The sequence below is a fragment of the Meles meles genome, chromosome 13 (genome assembly GCF_922984935.1).
Source record: "Meles meles chromosome 13, mMelMel3.1 paternal haplotype, whole genome shotgun sequence".
In the NCBI taxonomy this organism is placed as follows: Eukaryota; Metazoa; Chordata; class Mammalia; order Carnivora; family Mustelidae; genus Meles; species Meles meles.
This window is the reverse complement of record NC_060078.1, coordinates 5107647-5124224: the sequence shown is the minus strand read 5'-3', so window position 1 is coordinate 5124224 and position 16578 is coordinate 5107647. Positions and strand designations below refer to the sequence as shown.

At 46.7% G+C, this 16578-nt stretch overlaps 1 protein-coding gene across 7 annotated transcripts in view; it reads left to right on the top strand.

Moving 5' to 3' along the window:
- The window catches only part of TARBP1 (TAR (HIV-1) RNA binding protein 1), an 84953-nt gene extending 70272 nt beyond the window's left edge, over nt 1-14681 (top strand). For 3 of the 7 annotated variants that reach the window (XM_046026276.1, XM_046026277.1, XM_046026275.1), the window contains exons 24-30: nt 463-659; nt 3995-4076; nt 5973-6144; nt 9586-9777; nt 9959-10083; nt 10884-11020; nt 11338-14681. In XM_046026276.1, the coding sequence (XP_045882232.1) occupies nt 463-659; nt 3995-4076; nt 5973-6144; nt 9586-9777; nt 9959-10083; nt 10884-11020; nt 11338-11506 (1074 nt within the window). In that variant the 3' untranslated portion in view covers nt 11507-14681. Of the gene's footprint in view, nt 1-462; nt 660-3994; nt 4077-5972; nt 6145-9585; nt 9778-9958; nt 10084-10883; nt 11021-11337 lie in introns of those variants that run through there. The other 4 variants (XR_006821190.1, XR_006821191.1, XM_046026278.1 and 1 more) reach the window with 4 other exon arrangements.
- Nucleotides 14682-16578: the final 1897 nt, after the last annotated feature.

The window sequence follows — 16578 nt, the reverse complement described above, 5'->3', positions numbered from 1 at the left end:
TTTAAATTTTCCTGCCACCCCTCAGCGCTCGGCGGGGCCAAGAGCATCATGAGGGAAACAGTTGTTCACAAAGGCCTGGAGGAAAGCAGCCCTGTCAGAGGGCCCTGCTTTAGAAGCAGTTGGACGTGCACCAGCAGCAGGGGCTCGGAGAACACTCGTGACGTCTGCTGCCCGGGGGGCTGTTCGCACATTATGGTTGCATGGCGGCTAGCGTGAAGGGGCTCCATCCGCTAGCCCAGGCGCTGCCGTGAGGGGAGCGTGGACCACAGCCGCCTCGTAAATGGAAGTTAAGGAGCTGGGAGCATCTTCCTCGAGGAAATCGCTCATGCCAGCGCACCTGGGTCTGAGAAGGAAGGAGCAGCCCTGCTCCTGCATGAGAGCCCGTGAGAGCAGCTGGGCTCCTGTCCACTCGGTGGGACAGTCCACGCGCCCATGTGAAGACTTTCCCCCCTTTCCTTCCAGAAACCCGTCCTGAAGCAAGCCCTTGTCACTGTGCTGCAGTGGTGTTTCAGTCAAAACTTCAGCATCCGACTGTATGCCTTGGCCGCCCTGAAGAAGGTCTGGAGCATGTGTAAGGCACTGCACACGGAGGAATTTGACGCGTTGACGTCTGTTATTGAATCCAGTCTCAACCAAGTGGAAAACATGCCCGGAACAGGGTAAGCAAAGCTCGCACGCTTTCCCTTCCTCCAGCAGCACAGAGAAGGGACGGACAGGGGCCTCGGCCTCGTTAGCTTCTCATTATTCCGTCGTGCTCGGACAAGGCCCCGTGGGAGCAGGGAACTCTTCACTGTGTGGTTTCCCGCGGGCTCTAATTGCAGTCAGCTCCCTCATGACCTTCTTTGCTTTCTTATCCTTGGTCCTTCGTTTTGTAAATAATCCTGTACACACCTTCAGATAGCTGTCTTCCATATGGCTGACTGTTACCGTCCTCTCTTGACAAAGAGGTGCTGAGAAGCAGAAGGGTCTGGCTATGAAGACATGCTCTCAACCCCACGGCTGTGCTAATTAAGGACGGAAGCTTTTTTCTTTTCCTATTCTTAGAGATTGTCTTTATTTCCCAGAGCGAGTCCTGCACAGCTGCTCACCGTCGAGTAGGTACACTGCTGTGCTGTGGACGGAGCAGGGGTCCGTGCTCTCTCCGGGCCCTGCTCCTGCCACCCTAGGGCAGGCGGCGTCTCCTAGTCTCTGCCAGTATCTGAGCTGATTTCCCCGGCCCTCAGGGAATTGTTGTTGTTTTACTTTTGTATTATTATCATTGATGACCACTATCCAGGAATCCCCAGATTTTTATAATTTTCAGAGACCCAGGCACTACCCATCAATATAAGAGGTTTCTTTCAGGTCCTCAAAGCACTCACTAATTTTTATAAACAGACAGATAAAGGTGAGAAGCAGCGTGTGAAGCGTACGAAATAGTGTTTGGGAAATCAGTAACCTACAGGATCTTTGCTTGACCATCAAGGTAGCAGGTGGCGTAAATGAGACTGTGTGAATCCTTACAAACCTTTGTGTGGGGCTGGGACGGAGGATTCCGCGGCCACAACTACTACCTTCTAGCCCTTCTGCCTGCTTCTACTTTGAACACATCAGTTGAAAAGAGGCCTTTAGGTGACTGGGTAAAAGAGGTTTTGGTGGTTCAGGATGAAGAGCCTCAATTCAGCAAATACAGATACTACAATATAACTACATGGGCTACAACAGAGAAAAATCAGAGAGGAGAGTTAGGTGGGGACGTAGGACAGATTACAGGGGAGGGGCACAAGTGCAAAGGAAGGGGCTGGAGGCCTCTGATATGTTGTACACGGTTGGGTGTTTAGAAAGCCAACGCAAGTTCCGGTCCCAGCTAATAATCATTAAAATTAGTCACTCACCATAGCAGTGCCTAGAATCCCCACCCTTCCAGGTATGTTCCGGCTGCTGGAGTTCCTGATCTTGGTGGGCGACCCTGAACGACCGGTTGCTCCTCAGTGGGCGGGTGTGTACCCACTGCAGCCTCTCAGTGGAAGGACGTGTGGGGGTTTGAATCAATTTGACACACGCATAGGCATTGTCGGTTTATGGTTTGCTCTGTGCAGAAACCATGATTTGTTTGGTGTTGCAGTGTTTTGGTTGGTGGTTGATCCTATTCAAACTTCCTTGGTAGCTGTGTTTTGATTTCTGAAAACAGTTGGTTCGGCTCCTTTTTTATTAAGCAGTAAAACACCCTTTTACGCAATACCATTACTTTTAAAATCCTAGTACCAGGTAGGAGACATACACAGTAAAAAAAAAAAAGGACCCCGGACATTAGACCATCCCTGCTCTTCAAACACACAGCAGAATTGTTCTGTGCAGGCCGAGTCCTGGGGCCTCGGCAGCAGGCCCCATGAATGCCCTGGCCTCGCGTGGCTCCCGGTCACTTGAACAGGAGAGCACATAAAGAGTCACACGGTAAAGTGACTTAGATCGTGGCAGGTACTCCAGTGGGAAAGTAAAGATTGTGAGGAGGAGGTGCACACTCTTTCCTAAATAACAGAACCTGTGAGTACCCTGTAAAGGACGGGTGGGAAGGAGGCAGACGAGGCTTGGGGACGGTGATCTCTGGGTAGCGCTGAGGCAGGCATGTGCGACTGAATGGGGCTGGTCTAGCCCGAGAGCCGTGAGTGCAGGCAGCGGGACGCCAGGGGGCTTGGCCTCCTGGGGAGTGAACAGTTTAAACTCAGGAATGACCTCACCTGATTTGCTTTTGCCATTTTTTTAAAGTAGGAGGAGCAGATCAGAGGCAGGCCGTAGAAAATGGGAGGAAATCGTGTTAGATGAGTGGAGTGCAGAGAAACGGACGAGTCTGAGTAAGCGAAATGAGAGCCTAAAAGAGCCACTGGATTTAGCAAGAGCCCCGTCAGCAGCCTCGCTGGTGGGGCCCACACAAATGAACGTGGCTTAGGAGTGGCTGGGACGATACACTACTGTTCCGTCCGGGGATAGGCTCATTGCTGTCTGCGCATGTCTTTTCTGTACTTGAATCTATGAAATACTTCATGTCTGTAGTTTAAAAAAATGGCTGATGAAGGTAAAACACAGGCGAGTCGTAGATAATTCTCTCCAAACCTCCTCTGAGATGACCTGCAAGAAGGTTGTGGATGTGTTGTCCAGGGAGGCTTTGTTCTCATTTCGGTCACATCTGCTGTTTTCCCTAAGGGTTCCCGGCAGGAAGGGTGTCAGACCCAGGCCAGACCGTCTCCTGCCCCCGTCCCTGCCCCTCTTGCCCCCAGAGGGGTTTCTCTCCTGAGGGGTTTTCTCCCTCACCCAGTGCTGCGGAGGCTCGGCGGCCAACACGGAGTACCGTCTTGCAGAAAAATGCCCCAAAACTGCTACTTTGCCTTGGGCTGTTAATTGTGAATTTAAACTGACACCTGCCGGTGTGTTTTATAGTTTTCATCCCTACGGCCTTTGCCTTTTAGAACGTGGCAGGTGTGTGGGACTTCACAGCCTCCTCTGGTTTGGGAATACTGGTTCAGTTGGGCCGTGTGTCGTGGATCTTGAGAGTAGAATAAGTGTTTGCTGCTGGACGGAGACCTGAAGACTCCATGCCAGATTTCTTATATGTGCCCTTTCAGAATTCATTTTCCCAGAGCCTGGAAGCCGTCCGTCCCGCAGGCTGTGCCTGTGGTTTCCGCATCTGTGTCAACAGATGACCTGTCTGCTTCCCGTCGCCTCTGACAGCGCAGGGGCCTCTGCACCCTCTGCTGGAGGGTTTGCTCCTGGTTGTGAAACAGTTGTGTTTCACTCCTCGCTGTGAAACAGTTCTTTCTTTGTCTCGGACTTGCATTCAAAATGTCAAATTCAGTGTCCATTTTTAAAGTATGTTGATCTTGGAGGGAAGATCTTATCTTCAGATGAAATTCACAAAATTTTCCATTCATTCTAAAGTCTGCAGTACCTTTATGTGATTATCTAATTGAGTCCGTGTTGTCTCACGGTCCATACCTCATACCATACGTTTCACCCTCAGGAACGCCAAGAAGAATTGGCAGCGCATCCAGGAGCATTTCTTTTTTGCCAGTTTCCACCCAGTTCAGGATTACTGTCTGGAGGTGAGTGGAGAGTGTCCTTCGTAAATTCTTGACTCTGCCTTTAATCCCGGTGCCTCCTTTCTGCCACAGTTCTTGGAAAGTTATAATTAGGCGATTTTTTTCCTCTTACAACATCACCTTCACGTTGTAAAGTTCTAAGTTTAATTTTGTTCCTTCATGCCGATGACTTGCGTTTCCCTCATAAGGAGTGGAAATGGGCGAGTCATTGTCACTTTCTGTTTCTCAGGCCGTCTGGCTTGTAAACCCTGGAAGGGGGAGTATTTAACTCTAAATAGAAATCTGTTCTGACATTAAAAGGAAATGAGTGAGAACATTTGTGCAGGGGAGATTTTGTCATAATGAAGCCCATTGCTAATGAAAGCGAAACAATCTGTTCTTTTGTTACTTGCAGTGTTTCGGTTCTGGGCAACCCGAGAATCGTGTAGGTCATGGTACACCACCTCCTCGTAGCCCAGGGTGTTCGTGTAATTTTAAGAACCATAAACATGTTTATTACAATTAGCATGCGAATTAATAAACAGATTATTAGGATTGTGTGAATCGTATCACTTTCTCCCTTTTTCGACTCTAAATGTAATGTTCTGCCTTTGCATTTAAAACACGTGACCCGGGACTTTTGCACAAGAACTTTAGCTGCCGTGCAGGCATGATCCGGAGGGTCAGTTACTCAGAAACTGGCCTTTTAAAAGAGTATCAGTCTGTATATTGTGAGGTATCTGCTCCAGAAGGTCCTGCACTCTGTGGGGCTTCTGTGCACTCGTGTTGCTTCACTGCAAAAATGCAGGATTTTATTTTTAGGTATTTTAACACGCTCTATTCCGTGTTCTTCTGCGCCCGGAATGCGTTGTTGGGCGCCTTTCTGAAGGACTCAGAATAGGTCTCTAGGCTCAGGTCAGCCCCTACTGTTCCGTCCTCCAGCAGGACTAAGTCCCTTCTTCCCTTTTGGCTTCATCTCTGTCCCCGACGCCGCACGTCACCCTTCTGGGTGTTTTCTCCTCCGTCAGCGACAGGAGCTGTGGCTGCACGTGGTGGTAACGTGATGGCCCGGAGAACTCTGCCTTGCTCCGCGTTTGCTCCGGCCCGTTCCCGCCCCGTCTGCATCGCGTGCCGGTCGTCACGTGGAGCCAGTGCGGAAAGCCGTTCTTTACTGCAGAGGCCATCGGGAGGACATGTGCCTCGTCACACGTTTTCTGTGTCGTTTTTAAATCGCCTGTTACTTGTGCTTCTGTTCTGTGTGCGCCTTTTCACCTGTGCTGACTCACCCTCTGGTTCCGTTTCGGTTCATAGGTAAGAAAAGGCCAGGACTGCCTACGTAGTGACGGGCAGTTGCCGTGCCCAGCGGTGTCACACTCTGGTTTACGCAGCCTCGAGGGGCTCTTTAACCTGATCGCATCCTCGTCTGACAAATGAGGAGGTTGCAGCCGAGGGATGCTAAGCTGGCTGACGTCACCGCTAATATACGGTTGAGACAAAGTTCAGATTCAGATTTATCTAATGGGCCAGAGGAGAGATTCGGCATCAGAAGAGCTGGCACCTGATCGTCTGCCGAGGAGTTCAGTTTTCAGCAAAGGGCACTGCTAAGTGTTACCCGACACTAACATTGATCAATCCTCAAACACTTCTTGTTTTTGGCAAGAGCACAGTGGTTTATTATCCATGGTGAGAAACACCCGAGTAAATCTGCCTGCCCTGGAGCATTTCCTAAGTTAACCCCCGATGGCTTAGAAAAGATGAGACATGGGGACAGACAGTTCCTCCCAGATATAAGATGGCCACTGTGATAGTTTGGAAGAATAGATCAGTAAGAGTAAATAAGCTGTACTTCAAACATGTTACCATGTATTTCTTTGTTATTTTTAAGGCGAAAAAATTTAGATTTTACAATTCTCTTTTCAGACCATATTTTACATCCTTCCTCGCCTTTCAGGCCTGGTTGAAGACGAATGGATTGCCATTGGCAAATTTACCACATTCACGGACATCCCCTCAGATGCAGGATTTCAGTGGTATCTTTCGCCGACTCACCTCTGTGAACTGAAACCTGGTGACTGGGCTCAGCAGGACGTAGGTGAAGAAGTGTTTTCTTTTTCTCCCCTTGTTACCTTGGTTAGCCTTACTCGTTTCGGTTCTCGAAAACAGAGGTGATCGCACCACTTCTCATTGCTGTGCTGAAGTCTGTCCCTCCTCCACTTAGAGGAAAGACTGTGAAAACAGGTGCTATAACTTCGGTATTTTTGATTGCTTGGCTTCACTATAAAAAGCCAAGGAGAGAGCCTAATCTGCTTTTTTTTTTTTTAAGATTTTATTTATTTATTTGACAGACAAAGATCACAAGTAGGCAGAGAGGCAGCCAGAGAGAGAGGAAGGGAAGCAGGCTCCCCGCTGAGCAGAGAGCCAGATGCGGGGCTCGATCCCAGAACCCTGGGATCATGACCTGAGCCGAAAGCAGAGGCTTTAACCCACTGAGCCACCCAGGTGCCCGCTAATCTGCTTTTTTATATGAAGCTAGTAACTTCGCTTTTCTTTGAAATATTACTGTTAATTAAAAAGGGTCCGATTATGAAATCTCATGTCTTGGCCCATTTAGGAGTAAAGCAGAGCTTCTGATTCTCATCCCCCGCGGGTCTGGCTGGACCTCACTTGTCTGTTCGGCCTTCTTTCCTGTTTCTTCACCTTCTGCGTCACTGCTTCCCTTCGCCTTTCTGAAGGACCCACATTTCTGTCAGCTGCTCACCTCCTCCCATCCCCCGCACAATCCAGTGACCCCTGGAAAAACCAAGGACCGGGTCTCCCAGCCCACTCGAAACTGCAGCGAGTGTTAATGGTTGTGGAGCAGCGGGCTCCCATTCTCCTCGCTGCGGCTGCTCCTTTGGCCCTCGTTCTGGCTCTCTCTGACGCAGAACCAACAAAGAATCTTCCAGAAAATCAGAAACGGTCTTTGTCTCCTTCACAGAGCGTGGGTGCTCTTCTCTTACCACACCTGCCGCGTATGGCACATCGATCTGCTAGCTTCTTGCTGTCCTGATTTTCCCCTTCCATCTGACCCTTCTCCTCATTAGGAGTTCCTCTTTGGCCTGTATACTTGTAGTGCTCTAAAATTTTAATATTTTCAAGAATTCTTTGGACAACTTGTGTAAAGTACGAATACTTGGGTCCCCCCCCACACACACACACTTAGATTTTAATTTAGTGTGTGTGGAAGAAAGTTCTGGGAAGTGCATTTTTCATCAAACACTCTGGATGGTTTACTAATACATTTTAAGACATAATCACCTTAAATTTGTTTATTCCTTCAGTCAAGACTTACTGATTGCCTCCTGTGTGCTGGACACAAGGCCAAGTCCCTGCCCTCAGGCAGCTCACACTCATTCCTGCACAGGAGGCACCATAAACACAACGCAGGGTGGAGATAGTGACAGGATCAAAGAGCCCTTTCCCAGGAGCCGACCCTGAGTAGGACTTCGGTGAAGCGGGAGCAATTGAGCAGATATCGGGAGGGAGAGCTTTCCCAAAACAGAGGACCTCAAACGGGGAGATCCGGGGACAGACGATGGTGACAAAGCTACTTCATCAGTGTGGTGGGGACGGCCCCAGTGGGGCGGGCTGAGCAGAGACAGGAGAGAGGAGGACAGCACACATGGGCAGCTGGTTTGCGTTGGGTCGCAGAGCGGAGCTGAGAAACCAGGTGTCTCCTGGGTGAGGAAAAGGCTGACGGGGTCTCTGTTTTGTGTGGTGTGTGGGAATGAGAAGGGTGTTGCAGTGCCGTCTTTAGGCGGAGACGTCAGTGTTAGAATCCCCTGGATGTCTTCACTGGCCTGGTTTCCTCATTCTCTGTGGTGTCCCTGAGCATTTGTGTTCATTTCCCCAACTTGAAACCACCACCTATATGATGTGACTTCTCGTCTTTGTCTCTGTCTCGCCTCTTTCCTGAGCCTACTGGACATTGTACCGATACCCAGAAACTCTTGAAACTCAGCGTATTTGAACTGGATTTCCCTTGCTGCCACACTTGCTCCTCTATAACCCCTTCCGTCAGTGGCGCCACTCGGTCACCGCAGAAGTCATTCCCTTCTCCTGTGCCGTGTTCATATTACCTCATCGGGGTGCTTCTGCCTCCCAGATCTGGCTGCTTCTGCTCTTGCCTGGACTTAATTTAGACCGTCTTTGTCTTTGCTGGGACTGGCGCAAAGGCCCCAACGTATCCTCACCTCACTTTGAAGAGGGCTTTTTCCTAAAACACAAAACCAGTGCTGTTATCCCCCTTCTTAAAACCCTTTAATGGCTCCTCTCTGGAGAGTAAGTTCTTTATCATCCTATACAAGTCTTCTATGATCTTTTTATGTTCTGGGCCATCACGTTCCATCCACGGCACACTTGTGAGCTATAGCAGAGTTCTGCCACTGCCCGGGTCATGGTCCTCCCATGCCCTGTGCACGTGCACACCTGTCCCTACGGTCCGCACTGCCCTCCCACACTCACTGTTTGCACACTCCTCCCTGAGCCTTCCTGGGTCTCTCTCTCTGCCCGTCCCTTCCTCCCGCAGACATGACATCCCTCACTACAGCCCCGTGTTCTGGTATTTGCATATCTCATCCGTCCTGGTAAGCTCTGTGCTCCCTGATGGCTTAGTCAGCAATCTGGAGTAGAGCCGTTGAGGAAGTGCCTGGAAGGGTAGTCTTGGTCCTGTGCTGCAGCTCAGAACGCTGCATCAGACAGGTTAAGGGATAATTGCCTCATTATCCCTTGGCTGGGCATTGGTTAAGGGATAATTGCCTCAGAGAGCATCATCATTTTTCTGACTATCAGTTGATCGTTGTATTTTATTTTTAACATATAATGTATTGTTTCAGGGGTACAAGTCTGTGATTCATCACTCTTACACATATTACTCATTTTAGGAAAATTCCCCCAAGTACTTGTAAAACAATTTAGGATAAAGACTGTATATGTTTGTTTTCAGGAATACACTGTTGTGTATAAGATACACCATTACTTTATGGACCTTTAAGAAAAAAAGGCTAAAATCATACCAAACTAGGTCTGAGATGCTTCCCGTTTTGGATATGCTAAAATGTAGACAACAAGCACATATTCTATTTTCATGAAATGTTGTAGTATATTAGTTGTTAGAGTTGAATTTGAAAATTTAAAATTACTATTGAAGGGGCACCTGCATGATGGCTCAGTCGGTTGAGTGCCTTCAGCTCGGGTCATGATTTCAGGGCCTTCCGATCAAACCCTGCATCAGGCTCCTTGCTCAGTGGGGAGTCTGCTTCTCCCTCTCCCTCTGCCTGCTGCTCCCCCCTGCTCGTGCTCTCGCTGTCAAGTGAATAAATAAAATCTTAAAAAAAAAAATTTAATTACTTTTGAAAATAGCAGTCGTGTCTGAATTAAAGTTCTTTTGTTAATGAATCTCATTCTGAACTATCATTTTTAACTTTTCAATGTGTGTGTATGTGTATAAATAAATAGATTTTCATATATGGGATTATTTCCTTTTCCTTCTCAGGTTCTCACTCAGGCGAAGCAGATAGTCAGTCTGAGTGGACAGATGTTCAGAAGAAGATTATCCCCTGGAAAATTAATGCTCCAGATTTAGATCTGGAGCTAGTATTTCAGGATCGAGTTGCCAAGCTTGGAAAGTCGATTAGCAGACTGATTGTAGTGGCCTCGCTCATTGATAAACCAACTAATTTAGGAGGTAAAATTACAGTTTTCCAGGGGACTTCCTTAAAATCTCTCGATCCTAAAAACTTGTATTGAGACCATTGCCATTTTGCCCATTTTGCTTATTTAACCCTGCTGGGGAGCGTCGGGGGGATCCGTAGCCAAAGCGAGCCCGGGGAGGCCTGTCACCAGTAACCATTGCCCTTTGCATGCAGGACTGTGCCGGACCTGTGAGGTGTTCGGGGCCTCGGCCCTCGTACTGGGCAGCCTGCAGTGTGTCGGAGACAAGCAGTTCCAAGGCCTCAGCGTCTCCGCAGAGCAGTGGCTGCCTCTAGTGGAGGTGGGTAGAAAGTGATTTGTTAGTAAAACACTGATTTGCCAAAATCTTCTGGGTTCTCTGTCTTCAAGTATTAGTCCTTTTGTACTACTTTATATTATAGCTTAAAATAATACTCAAAGTAAAATACACCCTCTCTGTTCCCCCATTCCTTTTATTATCTCTCACTTTGTTGTATTTTTGGAATTCTTTTTTTTTTTTTTTTAAGATTTTATTTATTTTTTGAGAGAGATTGAGAGAACCAATGGGAGCAGGAGAGGGAGAAGCAGACTCCCCACTGAGCAGGAAGCCCAGAATGGGGCTCCATCCCAGGACCCTGGGATCATGACCTGAACTGAAGGCAGACGCTTAACCGACTGAGCCACCCAGGCGCCCCCAGAATTCTTTTCTGTAAAATATGTCCTGTTGCAACTCAGGAATACTTTTTATAAATATATTTGATATTGGGAAGGTTGTTTTTTTTTTTTTTAATTTTTTATTTAAAGATTTTACTTATTTACTTGACAGAGAGCAAGGGAGGGAACACAAGCAGGGGGAGTGGCAGAAGGAGAAGCAGGCTCCCCACTGAGCTGGGAGCCTGATGTCAGGCTTGATCCCAGGACCCTGGGATCATGACCTGAGCTGAAGGCAGACACTTAATGACTAAGCCACCCAGGCGACCTGGAGTCTTTTTTAATGGAGTATAATTCCTTTTCCTTGTAAAAAGACTTAGTCTCATAGAAGTTTTTTTGAAACTGATTTTACTCCAAGTAAGGCTATAAATGAATAATTTATTATTCTGCTCTTGTTAAACTCACTTTAAGGTAAAACCACCTCAGCTCATCGATTTTCTGCAACAGAAAAAAACGGAAGGTTACACCGTCATTGGTGTGGAACAAACTGCCAAGAGTGTAGACCTGACCCAGTACAGCTTTCCGGAGAGATCGCTGCTCTTGTTGGGGTGAGAAGATTCATCTCAGCCTAGAAAATGCTTTTGGAAATGTGACAGTTCACGACACTCCTGACGTTACACCCACATCAGGGGTTTTGACTTGTAACGTATATGGAAAGACTCCTAGTTTTTGTTTTATTTCACTTCTCTGGGATGATCGGGTGAACCCAGATCGACCCATAAATCTGTGTTACTTATTTCCCGGGTGCCACAGACTTCACTTTTTATTTTGTTAATCTGACTGAGTGACATTCAGGGTATCAGAGAGAGAAAAATGTGTTTATTACAAGAAAACTAACCTTTCTTCTTCCATTTTTCCTCACCAGAAATGAACGTGAGGGAATTCCAGCAAATCTGATCCAACAATTGGATGTTTGTGTGGAAATTCCTCAGCAGGGCATTATCCGCTCGCTGAACGTCCATGTGAGTGGGGCTCTGCTCATCTGGGAGTACACCAGACAGCAGCTGCTCAGGCATGGGGATGCCGAGTCGTGAACTTCGTGCCTTATCTGAGATGAGTTATCGGTGCTCTTGAAACCTTGTTTTAAAGACTGTACTAATGAAATCAACTCAAAAATTTACCAGGATAATTTGTATTTCTTTTTCTTGCCAAATTAATGCCAAAACTTTTCATGTGCCTTGAATATATGTTTACCCTTAAATAAATATTTTTAGCTAAACTGCATTGCTTCTTTAATAAAATATTTTAAGCACTTGTGGAAATAAAACAGTGTATTTTAAGAAGAGAATTTCTTTCAGAAATGTGGACCGTGATGGAAGTAAGGCAGAATTTCAGCAGCTGTCACCTGTGAACACCACACGCTTCCCTCTCCAGGAGCCGTGGTGGGTGGAAGCAGAGGTCCTGCCCGCGGGGAGAGGAGTCCTCAGCCTCTTTGCTGTTTCTTACCGACTTATTCCCAGAGAGGAGACCGGCCTGGCCAGCTGTTGAGGGAGCTTCCCTTTCCATGATGCTCAGACAATAGGTTTGAATTTCCTTTTAAAGCCACAGAATAGGCCATTATCATTCATAGGAAGTTTTTGGAAAACTTCCCTACACTCCCTTTGCTCAGAGTTCAGATAACGGTTAGTAATGGTCTGTATTCCGACAGACGTCAACATCAACCCAAAGGCAGTGAATTATTGTTACGGGTCATCACCAAGAGGGAGAATGGAGCCCGGTCAGGCTCGTTTACTATTTCTATTGTCCTGCGGGTGTTTTTGTTTGATATTGCTTTGACTTCAGTATTGAATGGGGACCATTTATCCCCATCTAGCAATGAACTTCAATCATGTGTGGGTCCTTTTTAATATTTGAATTTCAGAATCTGTTGCCAGTATGTTTTTTCTTCTGTAGCTTTAATCATTTTTGTTTTGCAGAAGAGTTGCAAAGATAGCGTATAGTCTGCCTATGCCCTTCCCCCAGGCCCCTCCACTAGGATCTTACAGAACCGTGGACCCGTAGCAGAACTGGGAAATGAACACTGGTAATGGTGCTGTTCGCTAAGCTGCAGACCACCACTCCGACCTCCACTGGGATTTCTCGTTCTGTTCCAGGACGCTGCATTGCGTTAGGCAGTCAGGTCTCCTCAGTCTCTTGCGATCTCTGACAGAGTCTTCGTCTTTCCTTGTCTTTGATGACTTTCGGGAAGTACTGGGTATTTTGTGAACATCTTGTGATCTGGGTTTGTCTGGTGTTTTCTCGTGGTCAGAACGAGCGCTGGGTTTTTGGAAGGACCCCGCAGTGCTGACGTGCCCTTGTCATCACATCTCAGCATGAGCTACTCCCCTGATTGTCGAAGGCACCATTCACCTCGTTTTCTCAGTGAAGTTCTGCTTCTCGCTCTCCGTGCTCTGTGAGAAGCTGGGTCACTACGCCTTGCCCACACTCCAGGTAGAATATAAGCTTCACCTCTTGGACGGAGGATGACCAGACACGGGAGCAGCTGTTGAAACTGCGACGGTAATTAGTAAGTATTGTGGGAGAGCAACTTGGAGGCTCTGCGGGGAACTTTCTGTTGAGCGAGTTGCCCACTCAGTCTAGTCCTCTGCAGTGTGTTGCCTGCGGTGTCCTCACGGTGACGGTCTGTTTCCCTCACTTCTCCATTTGTGTGGAACACCAGTCCCAGATTGACTCATTTGTTCAGATCGGTGTGCATGGTTGGCTTATGTCCTTCTGACCTGCTCCATTCTTCCATTTCTCTTTTAGAACGTCCTTTTTCTCTGGCAGCTCGTGGTGCTCCAGGCGCTTTCATTTTCTCCACTCCAGTTGTTCTAGAATCCAACAGTTCTGCAAGGAGCACGGGTGGCCCTTTCGGTGGCTGGAGCTAGGGAATTCAGTGTCTACACCACATGTGTGGACACACACAGTGTCTAGACGTGAAGGTGAATGTGAATTCTTAGAGGCCTCGGGCACCAGTTGGCTCCACAAAGTTAATCCTGACACTCACTTATTTCTAACTGCTTTTTCTGACTTAAACATGCTTCTCATTAGTGTACTTTGAGAGCTGCTAAACCAGAACTATGTGAAGTTTAGCATTTTTGTAAGTTCTTTTTGTCTTCAGCCTGACAGGATCCTGTCAGAACACCATTTTTCAAAGTTATTTAGGTCAGCTCCTTTCTTATCCACCCCTTCTAGTGAGGAATGTCCTATATTTATAATACAGTTAGATTCACTTACCACAGAATACATTCTAAACAAGAAACCCCTCCGAAATCCTCATTGACCTGACTTTACCATGCGTACAGCCCGTCACCTACGTGTCCAGTTCTTGGGGTTCTGGGGAGTGCTTACTCATGAATCCACCACCACAGTGCCACAGCAGACCATCTCAATGCCTAAAAGCCCTTGGTGTGACCCCTTCGTGGTTGACGCCTCTCCCCATTCCCAACCACTGACCTGTTTTCTGTACTAATTTTGCCTTTCCCAGGATCCTGTAAATGGAAGCACAGGATACATCACCTTTTGGGTCTGGCTTCTTACACGCAGAAAAGCGCACAGAAGGTCCCTCCGTGCTGCCACAGGACTCATGAGGTTATTCCCTTCTCAGTGCTCAGTAGTATGCCATTGCAGAGATGGACCTGCTTTTCCCTCTGTTGTAGGAATCTGGGTTGTTTCCAGCCTTTGGCAATTGTAAGTGAAGCTGCCATCAACATGGGTTTTGTCTGCCGCTCGTTTGCTGGAATGCCCGGGAGTGCGACTGCTGGGTCATAAGGGAAGCATAAGCTTAACTTTGTAAGAAGTCAGTGTGGATGGTTGGCTCGTGTCCCAAAACAAGTCCTCTTGTTTTGCATTCTCACCAGCAGTGAGTATGTGCTTCTGCTGCTCTGCAGCCCCATCAGCACTTGGTACTGCCAGCTTTTTAAATTAAGCTGGCCTATTTTGGTTTTAAAGATTTTATTTGAGAGAGCACACGCGTGAGCATGAGAAGCAGGCAAGGGGGTGGAGGGAGGGGGAGAAGCAGATTCTCCACTGAGCAGGGAGCCTGATGTGGGGCTCGATCCTAGGACCCTGGGATCATGACCTGAGCTGAAGGCAGAGGCTTAACCCACTGAGCCACCCAGGTGCTCCAATTTATCCATTTTCTTAAAGCTGAGGTGATTTACTTTTTTAGAGTTGTAAGAATTCTTTATTCCGGATACAAGTTCTTTATGATAAGTAATTTGTGAATATTTTCTCCCAGTGTGTAATTTATCTTTTCATTTTCTTAATATCTTTCACAGAGAAAATATTTTTAGTTTCTATAAAGTTCAGCTTTTACAAAACTTTTCCTTTATGGATTACACTTTTGATGTCATGATCTAAAAGTTAATGTTTTCCAACCTAAAATGCAGAACTCCTCTGTATTTTTTTCCAGAAGTTTTAGTTTTATATTTTATTTAGTTCTATGATCCATTTTGAGTTTGTCTTTAATAAGGTGTGTGGTGTGTTAGGCTTCATTTTGTCACGCATGCACGTGCACTTCCCAGCACCCAGCACCACTGTTGAAAAGAGGATTCTTTCTCCACTAAGTTGCCTTTGCAACTCTGTTCAAACTCAGCGAACTATTCATGTGGGTGTATTTCTGGACTCTGTTTTCTGTTCCCCTGAACTAGGTATCAGTCCTTTTGCCAATACTATAGTTTTGATTACTGTTCCTTTAGAATAAGCCTTGAAATCATATACTACGAATCCTGTAAGTCTATTCTTTTTTAAAAAAAGATTGTTTTGGCAATTATAGGGCCTTTGCCTTTCCATGCAAATTTTTTTTTAAATTTTACTATTTGACAGACAGAAATCACAAGTAGGCAGAGAGGCAGGCAGAGAGAGAGAGGTAGAAGCAGGCTCCCCACTGAGCAGAGAGTGGGATGTGGGACTCGATCCCAGGACTCTGGGATCATGACCTGAGCCGAAGGCAGAGGCTTTAACCCACTGAGCCACCCAGGCGCCCCTCCATGTAAATTTTAGAATCAGCCTGACAATAGTGTCTACACAAAAAAAGCTTGTTGGGATTTGGGGGTTGTGTTTAACAAACTGGGAGAACTTAACGGTTTATTAAGAATATTAAAGGGTATCTGTGTGGCTCAGGTGATAATCTTGGGGTCCAGGGATCACAGCCTGCATCAGGCTCCACCGAGGAGCCTGCTTCTCCTTCTGCCTCTCCCCCATATAAATAAATAAAATCTTTTCAAAAAAGTGATTTCTCGAATCCTTGACTACAGTATATCTAATTAGATCCTCTCTGACTTTTAAGTATTTTATGGCTTTGTAGTTGTCAGATATAGGTCCTATACATGGACTTACACCAAATATTCATTTTATTTTTTTAGTGCTACTATAAATTTAGTTCATTTCTTATTTTAAGTTCTAATTATTCCTTGCTAGAATACAGGAATAGGCTTTTCTTTTGTATACTGACCTTGTTTCTTGCCATCTAAGATTCAGTTAGTTCTAGGAGCTTGTCAGTTTTTTGGGACCACTGGCTCACCGTGTGTGTGTCTCACAGTTTAGTAGTTCTCAGTGATATTTCAAACGTCTATCTACATTACTATGTAAGTTCATGGTGATCTGTGATCTTTGATGTTACGACTGTCATTGTTTTGGGGCACCTTGAACTGTGCCCACATAGATGGCAAACCCACCTGATAAATGCTGTGTGTCCTAGACTGTTCCACTAACCAGTACCGTTCCTTCTCTCTCTTCCTGTCCTCCAACCTCCCTATTCCCCGAGACAAAACAATGACATTAGGCCAACTAATAACCCTACAGTGGCTTCCAAGTGAAAGGAAGAGCCCTACATCTCACTTTAAATGAGAAATGATTGGGTTTAGTCAGGCAGACACATCAAAAACCAAGACAGGCCAAAAGCCAGGTCTTTTTTGCCACACAGCCAAATTCTGAATGCAAAGAAAAATTCTGGAAGGAAATTTAAAATGCTATTCCCATGGGGCACCTGGGTGGCTCAATCAGTCAGGCGTCTGCCTGCGGCTCAGGTCATGATCCCAGTGGGATCGGCCCCATGCTGGGCTCCTTGCTCAGCGGGGAGATGTTTTGCCCTCTCCCTCCCTCCACTTGTGCTCTTTTTCTAATA